At 42.0% G+C, this 22,858-nt stretch overlaps 2 protein-coding genes across 2 annotated transcripts; one reads left to right on the top strand and one right to left on the bottom strand.

Annotated features, from left to right (window-relative positions):
- The first annotated feature begins 6,092 nt into the window (after positions 1-6,092).
- ca6 (carbonic anhydrase VI) lies at positions 6,093-10,857 on the top strand. The gene is made up of 10 exons (XM_086277397.1): positions 6,093-6,239; positions 6,806-6,985; positions 7,370-7,518; positions 7,916-8,011; positions 8,911-8,977; positions 9,115-9,272; positions 9,449-9,575; positions 9,711-9,794; positions 9,893-9,925; positions 10,010-10,857. Exons 1-10 carry the CDS (start codon positions 6,149-6,151, stop codon positions 10,642-10,644), a joined length of 1,620 nt encoding a protein of 539 aa, XP_086133523.1. The 5' UTR covers positions 6,093-6,148; the 3' UTR covers positions 10,645-10,857.
- On the bottom strand, positions 8,472-18,688 carry LOC147304939 (solute carrier family 2, facilitated glucose transporter member 5-like). The gene is made up of 12 exons (XM_086277398.1): positions 18,623-18,688; positions 18,421-18,519; positions 18,175-18,335; positions 17,971-18,095; positions 17,728-17,880; positions 17,500-17,625; positions 17,232-17,419; positions 16,992-17,102; positions 16,788-16,889; positions 12,861-12,936; positions 12,512-12,639; positions 8,472-11,323 (listed from the first exon to the last, which is right to left on the bottom strand). Exons 1-12 carry the CDS (start codon positions 18,665-18,667, stop codon positions 11,099-11,101), a joined length of 1,539 nt encoding a protein of 512 aa, XP_086133524.1. The 5' UTR covers positions 18,668-18,688; the 3' UTR covers positions 8,472-11,098.
- Positions 18,689-22,858: the final 4,170 nt, after the last annotated feature.

Raw genomic sequence — 22,858 nt, 5'->3', positions numbered from 1 at the left:
GACGTAGAATATCCACTGCTATGAGAAGAGTGAGATCTGTGGGCACGTCAGCAGTTTAATGTCTTCCAGACACACAATTAAAACAGTGTTTGTCAAACCACAGACTTGGCTAGAACAGTGGTGTCAAACATAAGACCCGAGGGCCAGAATCTGCCTGGCAAAGACGCCAATCCAGCCCACTGCAGAGCTTTGGAAAATAAGAAGGAGGGCATAAACTTTTTTTTTAAACTTGTAATTGCATTTGAATAGATTTTGAAGCTTCTCCTACTCATAAAGACCTTCGATTATGGTCATTCATACTACACCAAAGTAATTAATTAACAGATAAATAACTAAATGACAGAAAATTTCCTGTTTTGTTTATTGTTTTCTTACCCTGGGTCTACACTAAAACAATCAGATATATTCTACGAATTAACTGATACTTTCTCTTTTTCTGTATATTTAAATATTTAGTTTTTACAATTTGAATCAATCAATTTCCTTCGGGGCCAACCTTCGGGATCAATAAAGTTTCATTGAATTGAATTAAATTGAATGCTGACACATTTCTTTCATTTACCACAGCATCATTTATTTATCATGTAGAAAAACGAAGAAGTGCCCTTCTTTTTCTTATATTCAAATACGTCAGGGATTAAATGTGTAGCTAAACTTCTTCACGCTGACAGAAAGGGGACTTTCACCAGTCACCGGTCACCGGTCTGGTCCGAGTTTGACATCTCAGGGTTAGAGGAAGGCATCTTCAGTTTTGCCACTGCTGAGCTGACCTAAATGAATTTGCTCAAGTGGAGCTGACTCAGACTGTGTTTGTACTGGGCAGCTTCCAGGTATGAGCGAGTGGATCTGTGTGAGCAGGGTTTTACTGGGGAAGAGCCTTCATGCTCAGTGGAGCCTGGCTGAAAATGTTAAATAAAGACTTGACGCCTTCGTTCTTCCTATACCGTGCTATTTCCTTGTGCAAAGGCCTGTTGATTCTTTCTACCATGTTATTTCCATTTGCACAGCTGCCCCATTAGCAAATATATTTTCACATAACTATCTCATACTCATTCAACTGTGTGGTTTCAAGTAACTTAACTTCCCCTCTTATCTGAGTTTGCATTTCTGTTTTGTTGTTTTTTATCTGATAGGCCAGTGTCTAAAAGGAATCCTCATTTTATTACCATTCTTCAAGAGAATGAAAACGGTGGTCATTTATTAATTTGCACAACTCAAATCAAATATTTTGCACGTCTTCACCTGCGCTACCTTGTTACACGTGAAGCAGTATGGCATGCGGGGCATTTTCTTGTCAAACACCTGACTTCTTTAAGATGATTATGCAATCTGAAAACGCGGTTAAAATTTTAACGGCAGAACAAGACACAGACCATTCTCTGCACACATATTTTACAACAATGTATGTGTGAGCTGAAGCCACAAATAGAGAGACAAAGTAAAGATGCAAAAAAGAAGAAGTCACAAGAAATAAAAGATAAAAATTAACATTAACATACTCCTATATCATACACAAAGGGTAGCATGTGGCCTTGCTCACTGCTGAACCGTCAAACAGCTGTTTCAACAGCATTAGAGAGCATTAGGTAGTCCTGATGCATGTAAAAAAGAAAGTACACCCTCTTTTAATATATCAGGACATAATGAAAATACAGTCTGGTCCTTACCAGGTTCTAAAATGAGTTAAATAAAATCTTCATGATGTGTTACACTGTGTCATTATTGATTTAACAAAACCTAGTGTAAAATGAAAAATAGCCATGGGAATAACTAAACGGTAAATGGACCAGTATTTACATAATACCCTTCTACTCAGTTTGAGCATTCAAAGCAGCTTCTACTACAAATCTAATTCACCTAATCACACACGCATTCATACAGTGCTTTTGTATATACCTAAGCATTTTTATCTAACATTCACATGCAGATGGATGCACTGGGTGCAAACTTAAGTTCAGTAGCATGTCTGAAGATGCTTCAACACATGGACAGGAGGAACCAGGGAGGAACCAAGGACTGATGCACTGATCTTTTGATTAGTAGACACACTGCCTCAGCTTATATGAGACACCTTTCCTGGTTCCACAGGAATTTAGAGGGTAAGTAGCAGCCAGGTGCAGCCATTGTGAGCATCTCTGTGAAATCAGAAGTGTTGGAAGTTTGCAGGTCTGAAGCATTCAGGTGTTGGTTAACACAATACCAACAAAGACAACAATAGTGACTTTTTTGCTTCCCATTAGTCTGGGAAGGGTTATAGGGGCATCATTCAACAGCCAGAATGTTTATTCATAAGTGGAAAACATTCAAAACAGAGGAAGTCCTCATGAATTCACCCCAAGGTTAGACCGTGGTCAGACGAACCAGCAAAAACACATAAAGAGCTACATTTCAGACTTTACAGGCTTCTGTTAGCATTTTAAATGTTAAAGTTCATGACTTTTGGAAAAAGACAAGTATGGCTTGTTTGGAAGAGTTCTCAGGAGGAAGCCTCTTCTCTCTAAAAGAGCATGACAGCATGGCTTAGGTTGGCAAAATTGGCAAATCTCAACAAACCACAGGGCTTGTGGAACAATGTCCTGTGGAGAGACGAGGCTGAGGTGAAAGATGTTTGGCCACAGTGCACAGCACCAGATTTGGAGAAAAGCAAACACAGATTATCACAACCCCCCTTACAGCAGCTGTCACGGAGGTGACATTAAACTCCCGTGTATATCTATAACTATAATTTTTCAAGAAATGTGAAACTGTCTATCTGAGAGCTACAGCTCGGCTGAAATTGGGTCATACAACAGGACAATGATCCCAAGCACAGCAGCAAAGTGACAACAGAATGACTGAAAGAATCAGATTGCTGCAATGACATAGTCAAAGTCCAGACCTCAACCCGATTGAGATGCTGTGGTGGGACCTTAAGAGAACTGTGCATAAACGAATGTCTGCTAACTTTGATGAACTGAATGAACGCTGTGAAGATGAGAGAACAAATTTCCTCCACAACAATGTGAGAGGCTGATAAAGTCACACAGAAAATGTATTGCTGCTAAAGTGTTTCTGCAAGCTACTGAATCGTTTTTAACACTGCTTCTGCATTATGGTTTCATTTTTTTAAAATAAATAATGTAAAGGTGGAATAGATCATATGTTGTTGTTCATATAAACAGCTTTAGGACCTTAAGTCATCTGTAAGGACAAGATGATTTAAAAAAAAAAGTATTGATATGTACAGTAAAACCTTTTTCACGTGACTGTATACACAGTAAAGTCAAAGTTAGTGGTTACAACTAACCAGCAGGTCCTCAGGTTTGTAACCTAACGGCGGGCTTGTCAGGAGAGTTTGAAAACAGGAAGGAATATGCGTATCTGAAATGTCAAGTGCACAAAGATGCCTGCAGTTTTATCCCATATTTAAATAATTATACCCAGAATAAATGTGACTTTGAAGCTTTTTACTTCTTCACTCCCTCCATGTACAGATTGTTTACAGCCGAATCCTTCATGTCACCCTCTCCACATGTAAGCTTTAAATGACCAGCTTGCTCTGGACATCATTACATCATTAGACTCCAGTACCGTAACAACTATTATTTACCTCAAGGCAATGATAAACCTAGTGATTTACTGTGGCAGAGGACAGCTTTGCTTCATTTCTGAGCCTTGGCGTGTTTAAGTAAAGACCTGAGGGGCTTCGTATCTGTGGTTTTTTTTAATGATCTCAGTGTTTGTCTGAGTAGAAACCTCCCCAGCTACTTCACCCGTAAAGGTCAATTCCGTTTCCTCAACTATCTTTTATCAGCCTTTGGGTGTTGGTAGTCAAACACTGGAAACAACTGGTATTAATCAAGTGCAGGCCGTAAAGAGGTTGCGGACTGCAGTCCAGAGAGGAAGGATATGCCTGGAACAATGAAAGTCTTAAATCAAGGTGAGTCCTTTGATCACTTTGTAATTTAATCAGGTCTTGGCACACACGTACACACACACAGATTTACCAGTGCAGAGATCTGTGTCATTCTGAGGTCTCTTTTTCATCAGTTTTACTTCTCAGTTCTTAACTTACGTCACCTTATACTTTGATCTTAACCTTGTTCGACAGGTCAAATCCTGACTGTTTAAGAAGATCAATGGCAGCATTAGCTTAGAACAAAGACTGAAAACAAGGATAAACAGCTGCTCCGGCTCTGTCTAAAGATAACACAATGGATTCCATTTCATCTTGCCGACAAAATGCTGAAAAAACAAACAGTCAAAGGAAGCACTGAGAAGAGGAAGTACCTTCCAACAGGAAGACGTCTCCTTCAAAGCCGAACTCGGAGAAGGTTTCCCATCAATCTCAACTGGCCAAAGTGAGGGTTAAAAGTGAAGAAAGAACTCAGACATATCTGCAGAAAGGTACAAGGGAATGCAGGGAAGTCAAAAGGCAATGCACAAAGTTTAGGAAATACAATGGCAGTGAAAGTGGGGCGAGTAGAAAGGAGCTCGGTGCTCGGTGCACAGTGAGGGGTCATCAGCCTGACCTTGGTTCAAGGTCACTGGATCCAGTCCTAACTATAAGCTTTGAGAAAATACAAAGATTGAAGGCTAATCATAAGGAGAGTGGTTTCACAGAAGAAGACCCTGATATCTGAAGCCTCTACCTCCAGTTCTGCTTTTAGAAACTGAGGGCACCACCAACAAACCTACAATCTTTACTGGGACAATATGGTACTGTGGTGTCATTACAACATGACAGGGTCTGATCACTCAGGACTGTTTTATGCAAGGTGAATAATTATAGATTGTGAATATTAGAGGAGCTAATATGGGAGAAATATTGCCTCTCTTGCTAGAACTTTTACTGCAGCATTTTCAATCAGAAAGAAGCTTTTCAGGAAGCTACTGACAACCTGATAAAAGGGGAACTGCAATAGTTCAGCCTAAAAGTGATGAGTTTATGGACTCCTGTTTTTCAGCATCATTTGGCAACACTGAGCAGGATGAAAGGAGACAGTCCTTTACACTTTTTGAGTTTAGGCCAGCGCCTTTTTTCAGATCATTAGTTGCTGCTATCATCGCTGTCATGAGGTTGCAAGTCATAATGACAGATGCAAAAGACTTTATTAGCAATAACGTGCTGTACATTTTAATACTCAATGAAATAAAAAGAAACACTTAAATATTTACTTAAAAAAATCTACATTGTGCAACGTGACCAGGGCTGACCACTTGTAAACACCTGAAAACCGAGGGTGTGTTTGTGCTGCATTGGGGCGAGGAAGAAAAAATATAAGGAAAGAAACGCAGAACTAACCTTTTAAAATTTCTCACTGGCCATTTCTGCACCCCCCTAAAGACAAACTAAGCGTTTTATTATTAGTATTTTATCCTGGTAAGGACATTTGCTCCTCCGAGGCGAACTCTGACACACTCACACACCCCTTTCACACACTTTGACTGCTCAGGCGTTTAAAGCTGAGGCGTTGGGCAAGTTGCGACCAGCATGCACTAGCAGGTGATACAAGTTGTATTTTGTTTTTTGTTTTTAACACCTACCTGCCACTGGCTCCCACAGTTCCACCATATGGTGTTGCTGTTTTTTCTTCTTCAGTTGGACTTGTATGATTGTGTTTGTGGCATTCGTTTCCCACTAATACAGTTCTGTTAAAACCCTACGTCAGCATTTTTTTTCTTGAGGCAATAACAAGAAATATGAGTAATCAGAACTCGCTGTGACAAAAACGAGTAAGTGTGATGCGACTAAAAAGACGTCGCCATGCCTTAGACCGTTCTCTGTATTTGGAGATTTTTCCAAGTTAAATGAATGCGCAGAGAAAATACTCCTAAATGGATCTTGTTTCTTGATAGAGAGGTGCTCCTGATTGATTGACTGATTTAATCATTTAATCATTGCCAAAAACCATAAACCACTGATAATGACATGACCTAGAGGACAGTGGATTTTAGAAATCAAATATGAGCTCAAACTTAAATTAAAAAGGGAGTTCAGCTGACAGCCAAAAGCTGCTCTCTTGACACTGTGGGACTGCTGGGAAGCGCTCTGGGCGTTTTCAGCAGTAGTTTCACCCCCCGCCCCCCTTTCACTTGCTGTTTCAATCTTGAGAGTAAACCTCTGTGAGGAGTCACTGTCTGCGCGACACAGCCAGGAGACGCAACGATGGAGCTTTTCTGCGTGTTTTTCTCCGCGCTTTTCGCCTATGTGGTCGGCGATGCCATCCCTCATCATGGAATCCACTGGACATACAAAGGTGGGCATTTTTCTTTCAGCGTGTCTGTAATTAGTTTTAATATAATTTACGGCACTATTTTTTTTTTAAATCCCCTAGAACTGTGCTTTCACTGGAGTTGAGGAGTGGTGCGTAAAGCGTGCGTAAATATTGTGCAACACAATGAATTAACAAATAGCATTGTAAAAAAATAAAGTGATTGAAATGAAAATTGGGTTATTACTGTTTATTCACAAAGATCAAATTCCTTTGACTGCTTGGTGTCCCGGGTGACTTATTGGACAAATACTTTTCGGTTAACAGCTGGTTCACTCTTGTAAAAACCATGAAGGGACCATTTGGTGTACAGCGCAGCTGCTGCTAAGATTCTGGGGATGAATGTTATTTGAAGACGCAACATTATTCTCTTGAACAAGCCCCCGGCGTGCCAGGGAACCAGTAACATGTGAGCTAGGTGGTTAATCCATTTCAAAGAAGGCTAATGTAAATCGACAGTTCAAACAGTGTCAGTCTGTTCGTGCATGTATCTCACTCTAGGAACCTTTTGGCATTTAAGCGGATAATCAGCTGTCTGTTTTTCCATACAGAGGGCGCTTTGGATCAAATGCACTGGGCAACCCAGTACCCTGCGTGCGGCGGTAAGAAGCAGTCCCCGATTGACATCCAGCGGCGCAACGTTAGGCACAACCCTGACTTGTTACAATTGGAATTCAGCGGATATGACGCGCAGAAAGGGACTTTTCTCATGTCCAACAACGGGCACTCCGGTAAGAAAAGTCGGCAAAAATAATAATAGTAGCCTACAAAAAACCAAAAATTACCAAGTTTACTAAGTTCACTATTAACTTGCACAGAGACCACCAAACCACAGTTTTTTTCTGCAATAGTTCCGGAACTATAAAGCCAATATTTACGTTGATGTTGAGGTAGAATTTGCATTTTTAGAAATCCTCTCTTTTATCTATATTTTCCGAGACTGCAATAGTTTTTGGAAAAGTCATCACTGCATCACATCGCATCAACAGCACTGATAACACTGACCAGCCTGCTGCTGAAATAAATGTAGGCTAAGGCTTTCCGGAAATCAGACATACAGCGGCAGCTATGTAAAGTATTCATGATTTGTGATGATATATTGGTGTCACCATCAGTTCAAATCGACCTACCTCCCAGTATGAAGATCACTGAGGGACTCCCGGGAAAGTACACAGCCGTCCAGATGCACCTGCACTGGGGTGGCTGGGACCTGGAGGCCAGCGGAGCAGAGCACACCATAGACGGGATCCGCTACATGGCAGAGGTAGGCTTACAAAACACAAAGGCTGGCCACTGCAGTAAAGCCAGGTTTTAATGTCCTCCTCATGCTCAACCAACAATTGAGATATATTATAAATGTAGGTGCAGAAGTTTAAAGTGATGTTGGGTTTCATCAGAATGGAAACCAGAATGACCTGCATCTAGTAATCAGCACTCGTTTGTGAAACCATTTCTGAGCTGCGCACAAGCAGCTTCATGTTGAACAGTTTTAAGACTTTCTTTCATTTCATCAAACAGCTGAACAATCGATTTGTTCTTAGATTAAAACTGAATTTAAAGTTAGTAAATGCATTTCTATCTCCTGATGTTTCCATCCAAATCGCAGGTCACTTAGCATATTTGGCACTTAACCTCTCCTGACTCTTAACCTTCTCTTCCAGCTGCATGTGGTCCATTACAACTCTGACAAGTACAAGAGCTTTACTGAGGCCAGAGATAAGCCAGACGGGCTTGCTGTCCTCGCCTTTTTCTATGAAGTACGTGAGCCACAAATACCCCTTCCTCTCTTCTCTCTCTAACCACTAGGCTCGTACACAACTGCACAGAGTACAAGTGTTCTGTTAGACAGAAGACCACAACTGACACTGTGAGAAGTTTAGAAAGTGAAAAATAACATACTTTGCAGTGAAAAAACATAAATTTGGCAAACAGTCTGACAGTCTTTGAAGTCTGCGATACTTTGTTCTGCTCATCCTGCCGGGTTATAGGCTTTATTGAGTCTTCAGCTACACGGCAGCACAGTGAATGAGCGCTTGTTTCCACCGGGCTGCTCTGGATCTCAGACAGCCTGTAACCTTCAGCTATGAGACGCTTCCTTTCCTTTCCTTTGAGAGGTCATCGCCACAGCAACACCACAGCTGGCATCTACTGTGGTAGCAGCAGTTTGGAGTCAAATAATTTAGATGCATCCAAGTGAGAGTTTAAATGCAACTGGGACTTTATTTTCACTTCTACAGCACTTTACTCATAAGTTAATATCTGACATCTATCAAAGAAGGAACATGAAACAGTCAGAATGACTAAAAATTATAACTTATCTATAAAAACATGACCAAAACTGCCAGATGTGTGCAACAGTCACAAGTGACTCATCAAATGTCGGTTGTTGTATTTTTTTTTTTTTTAAAGAAATCAACTTTTTTTTGGTTTCTAGCTCTTTATAAAACAAGTTAATAAATCTGTATTTTTGGTTGTATTAATGCCTTTTAAGCATGTTAAATACAATTTTATGATGAATGTTAAAGCAACACAAAGGTTCTAAAAAACTGTAATAATCCTCTAAAGCCTGCATTAGTGGGGTCAAGTCAGAATTATTTCTTTTCAATGAAAATTTAATCATAAACTTTAACACAGCTTTGTTTTATTTTCTTTCCAGGATGGCCATTTTGAGAACACCTACTATAGTGATTTTATTGCAAACTTGAAGAAAATCAAGTATGCTGGTGAGTTACTCAATAAAACAAACAAACAAAAGAAAAAACCCACATTGCTCTACTTGGGGTCAGAATCCAAATGTGACCTCTAGCTGAGCCATAACTCACTGGTTTAGTTTAACGTGGTGTTTGTGTAACCCTCACAGGTCAGTCCATGAACATATCCAACCTTGATGTCCGCTCAATGCTCCCCGAGAACCTGAACCACTTCTTCAGATACCAGGGCTCCCTCACCACTCCGCCCTGCTACGAGAGCATCCTCTGGACTGTGTTTGATACGCCCATTACTCTTTCACACAACCAGGTAAGGCCGCCCAGAGAGCCCTCTGCTCCAAAACTATTTTTTTCAAGAACTGATGTTTTTTTAAAATAAAGTCATAAGCCTAAGTCCTAAGTGGAAAACTGTTGAAGGGAATTGGTTTCTTTTAAATCTATTTTGCTGCTGTGCCACAAACTTATCTGCTCTTCTGCGGCGTTCAGATCAGGAAACTGGAGAGCACACTGATGGACATGGACAACAAGACCCTCTGGAATGATTACCGCATTGCTCAGCCTCTCAATGGGCGTATTGTGGAGTCTTCTTTCTTGCCGCGCCTCGGGAAAGGAAGTGTGTAGCTTATCGTTACCACACGATTGCACAATGATGTTATTATTTTTATCCTTAGAACTGGTGTTGGGTGGAAGGAGATGTGCAAGCTTGAGTCTATTTCTCAGTGCTTCCTTTGACTGTTTGTTTTTTCAGCATTTTGTCGGCAAGATGAAATGGAATCCAGGCTCCACAAGATCGAGGGTCTGATAACATCCATTGGAAAGAACATTCATTCAGGTGCTTGCTCATCTTAAAAACTGCCAAACATAGCTATATGTAAGAGATGGCTGTATTTACTCTGCAGTGTTTGCTACTTTCTCATTTCTTCCCTTTAGGTGGATTTCACAGCTCAAGGCCTACCAGACATGGTGGGTGGTTTTAAAATTTGATATTGATCTGCAGTTAAAGTAAGATGGCGCTTCTCCAGCCTGATTCTTGTTTTCTGTCCTCAGAAACTGTCTCTTTGTTTCCTTTGGTGCTCAACTTTCGGGAGAAAGATTCTGGCAGTTATGCTTTGGCCAGCCTCAGCCACCCCATGGACCTGGACGCCTTCACCGTCTGCATGCACGTCCTGCCTCAGGTCGAAGGAGTCCACACCGTCATCTCCTACTCCAGCAACGGCAATGACAACGAGCTGATGATCTCCCTCGAAGAGGGCAGGGATGCGAGAGAAGTCGGCCTCTGGATTGGCAACGAGTTTGTCAACTTGCCGCACAACTTCAAGCCCAAGGACTGGGTGAACTACTGCATTACCTGGTCGTCGCACACCGGCGGTGCGGAGCTCTGGATTAACGGCATGGTGGGGGAGCAGCGGTACCTCAGAAGGGATTATACAATCAGATCTGGCGGTGTGTTCCTTCTGGGCAAAGACCAGGATGGCTTACTGGGAATCTTCAATGCTGATGGCTTTGTGGGGAAGATGACTGATGTCAACGTGTGGGACTATGTGCTGACCACAGCAGATATCCGAGACCAAATGCAATGCATGAATAACAGCATGGTGGTGGGAAATGTCTTCAGCTGGGGAAACACCAAACTGAGCATGTACGGAGGGGTGCAGCTGGACAGTCAGTACAGATGTTCCTGATGCTTCTGTTTGTATGAGCTTCAACATGCTGCAACAAGGCAGAATATCATCTGTTGATGTTGGGGATTTGATTGAATTGTTGGTGAAGGGTTCATGGTATGTTTTACAAAGGACAAAATGCTTTTCAAGGCGCCTACAGGCCAATATTAAAAAGACGTCACAGCTTGAGCCATGTACTGCATTCATATGTCATCAATAAAAGCTTACAAGAGACCTGCTGTCTGCTCACTGACTCCTTCACACGTCCTTAACGCTGCATCTAGTGCATACACCAACTCACAGCAAACCTTAGCCTGCATGGAAATCTACCAACATCTGCAGGCGCAAATACAAAGAAAAGGCACACAGAGGCATCTAAAATGAAAACACTGTCAAGTCTTCTACCACACACACACTCCCTCGCTCCACACCCGCAGCGAATACTTCCTCTTCTATCAATGTTCTCCTTCTTTCTTCAGAAGGGCGTGGCCTTCTGTGCATCCTGTGGGCTCTCTTTGAGGCCTTTTGGCGGCAGATCGCCGTCACCCAGATTTAACTCCACTTTGTTCCTCTTTGCAAACATCTGGAAGACCTCCAGGAAGGTCTTCTTCTTTGTTTCGGGCACCACCAGCCAGATGTAGATCAGGGTGACCAGACAGATGATGGCAAAAATGATGAAGCTGTAGGGGCCCAGGCCTCGCTGGGGAGAGAAGGAGAGGAAATGTGATTTCTGGGTCCTCGACATGAAATGTAAATATGTCAGGAAGACAAACAGAGCAAACAAGGTGAGGTCAAAAGTGAAACACTGCTCTTTATAGATGTTTCACAAGCATCTTCTTCCCTTGATTACACTTTCAGGTTTAAACATGTAAGAGGAAGTAAACATGAGATGAAGCTTATGTTTATATCTAAGATCACGTCATTCAGTGAAAACTCCTACACATAATGTCTCCTCATTTAAGATTTTACAATATGTTTTCTGGTGTTATAATATTCAAGCTCCGACATTATGTTTCAGGCGTTGTAAATGCAGTAAAAAATGTTTCTGGCACTCTCTGCATGTTTGCATTCCTCATGTATCTTCCTCCTCCTCATTCCCTATGTTGTGCCTCTTCTTGTCCTCCTCTTATTTTGTTTTCTCTGTCTGTGTTTGTGTACGAGGAGTAGGTGAGCCACTCCCTTTCTAGTTTTTCCCACTTCACTCGACGACCGAAACCAACACTGTTCTCTTGTGCTTAGATCCACCAGCTTCCCACCTGCCTGCCTGTTTTAATCAGCTGATTTGATCACCCCTGGCTCCAGTCTGCCCTGTTTACTGTGAGTCAAACAACAAGCTAGTTTTGCACACAGAAACCGTTCCTGACTAGTTCAGCAGCCAGCAACACTAAACCATCCACCCAAGAAAAATCACTCCTTTTTTGAGCATGCACAATAAATGTTCTAAATGTCACCTAAGGTGAAGTGTGCATCAGGTAGGTGAGTGATAGGTCCAAACTGCATTCTCTAGCATGACAGCAATCAATAATAAACAGGAGGAACCAACTGGTTTTTTAAAATGTTGTTCTCAGTTTGATACCTGAATCAAACCTCGGCCTCCATCTCATCCTATCCCCAGCATCCTCCTGTGTCACACAACTTTCTGCATGTCCTCCTTCACTACATCCATAGATCTCCTCTGTGTTCTTTCTCTTTTCCTCCTACCTGCCAGCTCGCCAGCTTGCTTGCAAATCTATGCAAACTGAAAAGAAAATATCAAAGTAATCCAATTATAAGTGACACAAAGGATCACAATATATCGAGGACATAAACTGCCTTGCTGGTTATGCTTGATAAAACATCTGGAACTAATTCCACTGAAGTCTGAACCTGTAAAAATTGAGTGACTAACCTCGAGGAAGGGAAAGATTAAACCAACGACGAAGTTGGAGAGCCAGTGGACGGAGCCGGCCACCATGAACGCCGCAGGCCTGGCTGTTTGCCGGAACATCTCAGTGGCCACCACATAAGGAATGGGACCTGCAGAACAAAAATGCAATTAACCACAACCAAAACACTCGAGACAGACATCATCAGTCTTCACAGTCAGAGAGGATGCTCATGTCTCAAACAAACTGAGTGCTGATGTACAAACTTTGATTATATGCCTGGTTACATCTAAACAACACTTCAGCTAATGGAGCGCCCTGCTGTAATCAGTATGTGTGTAAATACCAACAGGTCTACTCAGACAGACTCACTCGGTCCTATGGCATGTCCGATGACGTAGACGATGACAGAGGCGATGCTGACATAGGGCATCCATGTCACAGTCTCCTGCAAACACAGACAAGCAGCTCTCAGTAACTATTCCTTCTGATGTTTGTAAGCAGGAGCAACATTAACGGCTCCACATGGAGGCCTTGAGGATCAAAGGCAGATGATTAATGTGCCTACTCTCCATTGTGTCTCTAAATTGTGCCTTTACTGCTGCTGAAAATGACACCTGTCTGAAAACATTGGCTCCAGGTGAGGTTGCAGGTTTGAAGGAGGGCAGCACTGCGTTGGCGGTTCTCTCTAATAGTCAGTGTTTAGTGTCAGGTGTCATGGCTCCTGCAAACAAAGGGGCCAAAATATCACTTTACTGTCTCAGACCATGATGGGAATCCTAGACGTACAACATGATTACAGGCTGGTAATCTGTAGCACAGTGACACCGTTTGTTATTTTGGCTTTTTACTGGTTGCGTCTTGTTTAATTATTTTGCCAATCTGTCATCATGTCAGATTCTGCTGTTCCTTAGCTGTCCTGCAGGAGTTCTCACTGTGGCTTTTCAGAAATGGCCAAAACATGGGGATAAAGTGCAGGTGAAATTAAATCAAACATACAAAGATTACATCTTTAAATGGCTATCATGGTTGTCTTTGGCTCTGATCACTACTCGACTCAGCGCCACAGCTAATTATGGATATCCAATGAAACTCTCAACCTGGTAGCAGAACACAAAAGAACAAAACTGGTTGACTTTGATTCAGTAATCAAAGTCAAATTATTTAATTATTTACTATATTATTTTTAGTTACTATATTTATTATTATATTTATTAGTTGCTGCTTACTCAATCTACAAGTGCGCAGGATGATGAAGAGGGACGCATTCTGGGAAAGTGGTTGGAGACCTGAAGAAGCATTGTCAAGGCATGAAAACTGCACACTCTACTACATGTTGCGAGGTCTAAGTGACAAGTTGAATTCCACCAACGACAACACCAAGAAAGCAGATGGTACCTTTGTGCGCTCAGCAACCAAACGCCTTCATTGTTGGAAAGAACATGGCCTCTACAACCATGACCCAGGCCCAACTACAGTGCCTCCCGAAATCGACCCCCACCATTTCCCATTGTCGGACACCGAACCAACAATCGAAGAAGTCAAGCATATGAATGGGAAAACACCCAGGCTAGACCACGTCGCTGCAGAGGCAATCAAAACAGGAGGGGATATCCTCATTTCTCAACTGCATGGACTAATTCGACTGATCTGGAGAACAGAGGAGAAGGTAAAGGCCACAGCCGTGAGTGCAAGAACTACCGTGAAATTAGCCTCTGTTCCACCACTGGTAAGATCACAATGAAAATCATCCGGTTGCGCCTGCAAAAACATTGTGAGCAGTAAAGCAAAGAAGAGCAAGCCTGTTTTCGACCTGGGAGGGATTGCTGCAATCAGATTTTCATTCTTCGCCAACTGATCAACTAAAGAGTTCAATGTAGACAGAGGACAGGGATTGTGTTCATCGACTGCAAATCGAAGATGATCTTAAACAACAATATCTATCCATCGAGCAAGCAAAGGTCAAGGCCATAGATCGCAAGGCCTTGAAATACATCGTTGACCAAGCTGGAACCCCTACGGCACCCACAGCCTTGTATTGGCTTCATAGACCTCCTTTGCCAACTTCTAGGTAGGGACAAAAGAAAAAGAAAAAAAAACGAATCATTGTTGTCTGACCTCCAATCCACCTGCATCCAGTTTCCTGCCATTTATCATGTGCCAGATGTTTGGTTCAGCTTTCTTTTTTGTTTTTTTAAATCACCAGAAGCCCTTCCTGTCACAGTCCCAAAGGGATTTGGGTCTCCTCACGGCACTGAACTGGGATGATTTGATCTCTAAACCACTACACTATGGAGACAAAGCTGTTTTTAATCTCTCATTTTCAGAAAACACATTCAGCAAAATTGGACAAATGAATAGCAGTTTCATGATCAGGTGCAGTCTTTACTCTTGTTCAAATTAAACTGATAACATATGTGCTTAATTTTTTAATTTAAACAGGACAAACTATAAAGTGTACAGGGCTATACTGTACACTTGATCTGTGCTCAGATCCGAAGTGATCAGACAACACTTCACAGTAAAAATGGATAAAAACCCAAAGCATACCACAAAAGGGACCCAATAGTTTCACAAAGAAGAAGAAGAAATTCTTTGATGGCCTGATCTCAACTTTGCAGTTACAGTAGATGAAGAACGATGTATAAAACATAGCCTTGAACAGATATTGGATAAGTTTTTGTTAAACCACTTAAGTAAAAGCTGAAAGTTTTTATTTCATTTATATGTCATTTACAAATGTGTAAGAGGAAAAATACAAAAACCTGTTTGTAGAGGCCTTTTCAACAATGCAGGTTCAAACTGGGACCCAAGACCAACACTGAGGTGATGTTTTTGTGATGCTTTTGTAGTGAAGTAGATTTTGGGTAGGTTGGTTTCTTACGTGATGTCCACGAATGCAGCGCTAACATCCACACCCTTCCCAGCCAATAATTAGAGGACGTTATAAGAAAGAGCTGGGCTTCACTAACAGAGAGCTATTTGGCATTCTTTCCCTGTCCAAGGTGGCCAAGAGCGTTAGGCGGCTAAGCACTGCAGAGCGGTTTTATTTCTTCAGGAAAGCTGCTCATTTTAGTATTGCCCTTTAAAAAGTGGATCGTGCCACACTGTTGTAGGCTTGTTGTTGTTTTATGGACTGGCCTTGACTGGCTCCTGGTTTTATGGTCTTTTTTACTCTGAATTGTTTGTATTTTGATCATGCTTTTATAAAGAATTGTATCTTAGGGTGTATTTGTTCTTGTTTTGTTTACATCTCTTTTACTGACTTGTTTGATCTTTTATGTTTTTTTGGGGTTTTTTGCCTTAATGGCGGTACGGCCGCTTGTTGTGGGGCTAGGCACGTGAGGTGGAATCCCCCTGATACATGAGAGTGTACACACTGGGAAATAGGTAGATTGGACCCTTTAGATTGCAGTGAGAGTGACAGTGAGGTTTGCAGTGAAACTACACGTGTGAGTAATTGATGGCACCCTTGGTCACTCCTCTCTGTAGGTTGCCTCCTCAAGTTGCCGGTCTCCACTATTTTGTTCAGTTATTTTACCAAAATGCTATTTTACTAGAGTAGCACCGTAGCAGTGAGCCTTGTCTTTTTAATCATTGTTTGTTAATAAAGTGTTTAATTATCGGTCTTGCATTGTCAGCCCTGCTACCTTAAGAAGTTCTCTTATTTTACAGGTCTATGCTTTTACTAGTTTTTCCTAATAAATATTGATTGTAAAAATGTTCTGCCTCACCTCTGCTTGCTAATAACGAACTTCTGTAACTAGTATGGCATTTGCATTGGCTATAGAAATCTCTCCTGGGGTGTAACTCCCTCCCCAGGTGGCGTTGTCAACACCCTTTAGTCATCTTTACTGGTTATCCTCCTTTGCGCCACCACATTCTGATAAAAGTCCATCCATTTTGACTTAAATGGATGAAAGATGAGTGGGGGGAAAAGCCATAATCATGGTCTCAACAGCAGCAGTGCCTCTATTTTTTTTATTGCAGTTAAAACCATGAGTAACACCTTCATAATGTGCTCTTCATTGATTAATTATTCAATAGAGCTGGAACCCAATGGGGACAAAGTGCAGGTGAGGGAACAAAATTAAAATGAAACAGATAAAGATGAAGTCTTTAAAGGCCTGTCTATAGCTGCAATTAAATCAACCTCATGCGGCATTACTCTCTGATCCTGAGAGGTCTTACAAATCTCCTCTGATTCTTTCAAGGTTGGGGAACTAATAACTGAACCACTAGAGGGCAGCAGAGTGACAGGTTGCAGGCATTAGTAGCGCTGACAGGTCTGTACCATACCTGCAAGTTGAGTGCGACAGTGAGCAGCACACAGGCTCCGCAGCAGATCCCAAAACCACAGAGGAGGAGCAGGCGGCGACCTGAGGCTTCCACGATGAACACCTGGGATGACAAAACCCCCGTTCACAGTGGTTATCTCCATCTCACATGATCAAACAGCAGACAGACAAACAGCTCCTCTCCTCAGCTTTGCTGGGTACCTACAGCAGTTACACTCATAAAGACATTCACTGCTCCCGTTCCCACTGTGACATACTGGATGTCACTCTCCCTGACTCCTGCAGAGCCGTATATGCTGTCGGCATAGTAGTAGATCTGAGAGAAAAGAGAGAAATGCATTATGGTTATAACACAACAGCCTGTGAATAAGCAAGAACATAGATGTTGTCATGCATCCTGAGTTATTGTGTGAGGGACGAGGACAACTGGATGGGCACATCTCACCGCATTGACACCCGACAGCTGCTGGCCCATCATCATGACGACTATGGAGATCAGCTGCCAGCGAAGAGAGCGCTGGGACAGCAGGGAGAACACACTCAGGTGACCTTCGGCCTTCTCGGACTGGTCCTCCTGACGCATCTCCAACAGCTCGCTGTCCACGTCGTCCCACCCACGCAGGCGCTGCAGTGCTAAGAGTGGAAATGCATACAGTGCCATAAATGCTCAGTTTATCTTCGATGTGTAGTTGTGCAACATCGCACTTTCTTACCTTTCGTTGCTTTCTTCTCGTCTCCATTCTGGATGAGCATGTACCTGGGGCTCTCAGGGAAGAAGGGGAGCAGCAGGAGCTGAATCGCGGCGGGAATACCAGTAAGGCCAAGCAGGAGGGTCCAGCCTGGACACACACAAGGAACACAGATACGCTTTTAAACCTATTCTTAAGACCATGTCTCAGCATCTGATGAATAAATGATCAAACATGTACAAACTTAACTACCTGTGCTGTTTCCCAGTATGTTTCTAATGCCCAGCACTTGGGCGCAGAGGATGCCAAAAGTGATGAAAAGTTCTGGAACAATGCCGAGAGCTCCCCTCAGGTTTTTGGGAGCGATCTCACCCAGATACATGGGCACCACATTGGAAGAGAGACCTGCAGATGGGAAAGCATGCATGGGTGAAGCTAAACCGCCTGATCACGCCTGATCCTTAACCTGGGCTGTTGTTAAATTCGGGAGCTGACCTGCACAGATGCCTACTATAAACCTGGCCACAATGATGATCTCGTAAGACTTGGCGATCTCACTGACTCCCATCATTATAGCAGGGACGATGGAGAAGATGTTGTTGAAGAGGAGGGTGCCCTTCCTGTAGCAGGGATGACGCATTAGTTGCAAGAAACATGCAGAGCATGCTAAACTACACGTGGAATGAAGCAGATTCTCACCTCCCAAATTTGTTGACCAGAGGGGCCACCATCAGAGAGCCGAAGAAGCCTCCGAGAGGGAACATGGACACGGAGAGAGACCACAGCAGAGTCAGGACGTTCTCCTCCATCGGGCTGTGGTAACGCTCCATGTAGGTTGTATTATAAAACTGCTGCATGAACTGAAAAGAGCAGGAGAGCACTGATAGGAACGAATTATCTTCCCAGCGAGTTCCATTCAAGCTTTTCTTTCTTTAATCAGCTTACCTGCGATGGAGAGTTGACCACAGAGACATTATAGCCGTACTGGAAGGACGAACCAAAGGCAGCTATGAGTGTTGCCAGCACCAGGACTACAGTTAGCCTCTGTTTTTTGTTGGGGAGAGGGGGACAACATCAGAGCGCTATTTGAAAAGTCAGAAAAGAAAATTGTGACCATGGTTGTGATCACACGTGGACTGTAACTCACCCCTTTCCTCTCCACAGGCTTTCCCCATTCCTCGGTGTCCGCCATGGCCGTGTTTGGGCTCGCTGTCACTTTCAGCAGTAATAACAGCACACTTTATTATTACTGCCCACTGGATCCTGCCTGCCCTTTGGACACCAGATTAGAGAGCGTGGCATTGGTTTATGGTTATCGCACTCATGTTGCTAACTGTGCTCTCCGGTTAATTAGTTTTTTAATTTTTCTTATGTAATACACCTGGAAGATTAAAAGCGGATATGAATGTTGATATCTAAATCTTACATTGCACTGTACCCTTCACTAAACAAGATCAATTGATGCAGCTGTCATTAAAGGAAAGAATGATAAGGATAATGCATCTTTATTGCTTTATTGATCCATGTGCAGGTGGATTTATTAAAATATAAATAATTATATAACATAAATATAAATTAATAAATAATTCTTATTAATAGTTTTAGAAGAGTTTTAGTCTGAGTATTACTGAAACAAACCTTTGTTTCCACGCAGCCACTTTTAAGCAGATAATGAAACCACAAAGTTTGATTTTATACATATATAATTGTAAAGCTCAGCAAATTTTCATTACACAGTTGTGCTAATTTAAATTTGTGGTTTTACAGGAAAATATTTTTATTATAAATAGAATTATTTATATGAGGGAATTAAGGTAAATATTTATATTCATATTAACCATTGGAAACTGTGCTGATTTGTCCAAACTAGAAGATGGTCTATATTAATTAGGCACTGGTTATCTGACAATTTCCTTCTTCTTAATGCAGATAAGACAGATATGATGGTCATTGGAGCACATAAATTACATTATTTGTCCCAAAACTTTGCGCATTGATTAATGTAACACTCTCCTTACTAAGCTACCGAAGAAAAGCTTTAGAGGTTTACAGATGGTACAAAAGGCAGCTGCTCACATTTTAACCAAAAATGAGAAATATGAGCACATTATTCCAATACTGAAATCTCTTCACTGGTTACTTTGTCAAGTTTGAGCAGGCTTTCAACGGTTTGGCACCCTCATATCTCTCTGACCTTTTACGGACGATACCTATCAACACTATTACTGAGACTAACCACCTGATCCTGTCACGGCGAATAGAGTGAACCGTGTGGGGAAAGATAAATGAGGATCCACACGCAGGCACTCGCTGAAGGTGTGAAGGTGGTTTATTGTAGAACAAAGGTGGGAATGGCAACACGGAACAAAACTGATCTATACTGAGACAAACTAAACTATTGAGCAATACTGGAAGAGCATGTTGGAGAAGGACGCAACACATAAAAGTGGCTAGTGGATCTAAGAGCAGACCACAGCAACCTGGCTCAAGAAGCTGACTCCACTCTATGAGTGTCTGGCAGTACAAGTGAGCCAGCTGCTAGTCAGTGAGAGACACCCAGAATGGCTAAACGAAGGCCGGACAGTCCTGATCCTCAAGGACCTCCAGAAGGGACCAGTCCCATCCAACTACTAGCAATAACCTCCCTTAGTACCACATGGAAGCTCCTGTCAGGCATCATAGCGGCCAAGATAAACAGGCACAAGGCTCATTAAGTGAGCAGGGTACAGAAAGGGATTGGCAGGAATAACAGAGGAGCATAAATCCACCCACTGGTAGACAGAGCAGTCGCCTGCAAGGCCAGACTGACCAACCTGTGCACTGCCTGGATTGATTACAAGAACTGGATGGTCCATATGACTGCATCCCCCACACCTGAGATCCTAAAAGCTTCACCAGGAACTCAATGGGGATGTGGCATAAAATACTAGAGGCCAACTTCAAGTCAATAGCACAAGTCACCACAAGCTTCTCCAGCTTCTCATGTTCCTTCTTCCTGATGTTGCTGTCATTCGGTATCGTTACATCTGTCACCACAGCCATCTTCTTCTGTTTGTCTACCATCACTATGTCTGGTTGGTTAGCCACCACTATTTTGTTCATCTGTGTCTGGACGTCCCACAGGATCTTAGCTCGGCCATTCTCCTCCACCCTAGGGGGCGTATCCCATTTTGAGCTTTTGACTTCCAGGCCATGCTTGGCACAGATGTTTCTGTATACTATGCCAGCCACTTGGTTATGGCGTTCCATGTATGCCCTGCCTGCTAGCATTTTGCTGCCATGTGCTGGATATTCTCAGGGGCATCTTTACACAGCCTGCACCTGGGGTCTTGCCTGGTGTAATAGACCCCAGCCTCTATGGATCTTGACTACACTTCTCCAGTCTGAACGACATTCCGATGTCATCGTTGTATCCTGGTGGTGTGGATCAGTGAATTGATATCTCGTTCACTCTTTGCATGCAGCTTGATGTCATCCATGTACAGGAGGTGGCTGAAAACTGCTCCATTCCATAGCCAGACTTGTCAATGATCTCACTGAGGGGGTTCAGGACTATGCAGAACAGCAGTAGGGAGAGGTCATCACCTTCTTACATCCCACATTTGATGGTGACTTGTGCTATTGGCTTGAAGTTTTACTTGCATCTATTTTACTTGCATCTATTTGAAAAAGTGAGTTTAAACAAAACAAATTATATGCTGGAATATGCAGAAAATAGATTTAAATGTTAAACAAATTTCTTCCATTCAGAGAATGTTGGATATAATTTAGTTTTTGCTTGATACAATGTGCATAAAGTTAAAATATTAAAACTAATAAAATGAGTTTTAAAAAGAGAAATTTTCATTTCATGGAATTTTATATAATGAAATATGCAGAAAAAAGAGAATTGGACTGAAATGTCTATTGTTTTATAACATATTCAGGTTGTGTATTATGTTTTTAAAAGCAACTAAGTAATAAAGTAACTAATTACTTTTGAAAATAAGTAATCAGAACACTTTATTAAAGGAAATTGTGTAAAGTAACGGGATTACTTTATTGGAGAAGTAATCAGTATTAGCAACTAATTACTATTTTCAAGTAACTTGACCAACACTGCTCATAGATATTTACAATCTTTATATTTGAAGATATTCCTAAATTAAACGAATGCGCAGAGAAAAATGCTCCTTAATTCATGTTGTTCGTGGTAGAGAGGTGCTCCCGACTTATTTATTTATTCATTGTCAAACTAATAATGACATGACAGAGATGACTGTCGATTTTAGAAATCAAACATGTGCTCAAGCTTAAATTAAAAACGGAGTTCAGATTACAGTCAGATGCACAAAAGCTGCTTTTTTGACGCTATAGGATCACTGGGACCGCTCCGGGCGATGTAAGCTTAACGTCTGTGCGGAGTCGCTGTCCTGCGCGACAAAACCGGGAGACGCGGCGAAGGAGATTTTCTGCGTGTTTTTCTCTGAAGAAAATCTGTATGCGATGCCATCACCTCATGATGGAATCCACTGGACATACAGGGGTGGGCATTTTTCATTCAGTGTGTCTGAATTAGTTTTTAAAGAATTTAATGCATAGTTGTATTTTTAATCACCTCAAACTGCGCTTTCATGGATGTTGATGCGTGGTGCGTAAAGCGTAGAGACGTTTATTTTGCAACAGAAATACTCAACAAATAGCATTTTTGAAAAATAAAAATAAAGTGATTGAAATGAAAATTGGGTTATTACTGTTTATTCACAAAGATCAAATTCTTTTGACTGCTTGGTGTCCTGGTTTAACGCGCTGTGCGTTATTGGACCAATACTTTTCGTTTAACAGCTGGTTGGCTCTTGTAAAAACCATGGACCATTTGGTGTACAGCGCAGCTACGATTCTGGCAATGAATGTTATTTGAAGATGCAACATTATTCTGCTGAACAAGTCCACTGCGTGCCAGGGAACCAGCAACATGTGAGCTGGGTGGTTAATCCATTTCAAAGAAGGCTAATGTAAATCAAAAGTTCAAACAGTGTCAGTCTGTACAGATGCACAGAAAGGACCACACCAGTTTTTTCTGCCTGAACTATCAAAGCATAAATTTACGTGGACGTTGAGGTAGAATTTCCATTTTTTGAAATCCCCTCATTTATGTATAGTTTCCATGACTGCCATTGCTTTTTGGAAAAGTCACCACTGCATCACATCAACAGCACTGTCAACATTGAAAAGAAATGCCTGCTGCTGAAATAAATGTGGGCCAAGGCTTTCCTGCTATGTAAAGTATTCATGATTTGTGATGATATATTTGTGTCAGTTCAAATCGACCTACCTCCCAGTATGAAAATCATTGAGGGACTCCCAGGAAAGTACACAGCTGTCCAGATGCACCTGCACTGAG

Source organism: Aulonocara sp. 'chitande type north' Nkhata Bay, linkage group LG20, assembly GCF_057382095.1.
Source record: "Aulonocara sp. 'chitande type north' Nkhata Bay isolate Kocher_YH1m ecotype deep benthic linkage group LG20, A_spYH_male_GT1.1, whole genome shotgun sequence".
Taxonomy (NCBI): Eukaryota; Metazoa; Chordata; class Actinopteri; order Cichliformes; family Cichlidae; genus Aulonocara; species Aulonocara sp. 'chitande type north' Nkhata Bay.
This window is presented reverse-complemented; position numbering and strand designations above follow the sequence as displayed.

Bases quoted from the DNA above. Each gene is read 5' to 3' on its own strand.
- ca6 (XM_086277397.1), top strand. From the start codon at position 6,149: ATGGAGCTTTTCTGCGTGTTTTTCTCCGCGCTTTTCGCCTATGTGGTC. The intron at 6,240-6,805 runs GTGGGCATTTTT...TTTTCCATACAG, and splicing joins AATCCACTGGACATACAAAG to AGGGCGCTTTGGATCAAATG. The intron at 9,795-9,892 runs GTGCTTGCTCAT...TCTTCCCTTTAG, and splicing joins TGGAAAGAACATTCATTCAG to GTGGATTTCACAGCTCAAGG.
- LOC147304939 (XM_086277398.1), bottom strand. From the start codon at position 18,667: ATGGCGGACACCGAGGAATGGGGAAAGCCTGTGGAGAGGAAAGGG. The intron at 17,626-17,727 runs GTAGTTAAGTTT...GTGTGTGTCCAG, and splicing joins CATACTGGGAAACAGCACAG to GCTGGACCCTCCTGCTTGGC. The intron at 12,937-16,787 runs GTATGGTACAGA...CTGTGTTTGCAG, and splicing joins CTGTCGCACTCAACTTGCAG to GAGACTGTGACATGGATGCC.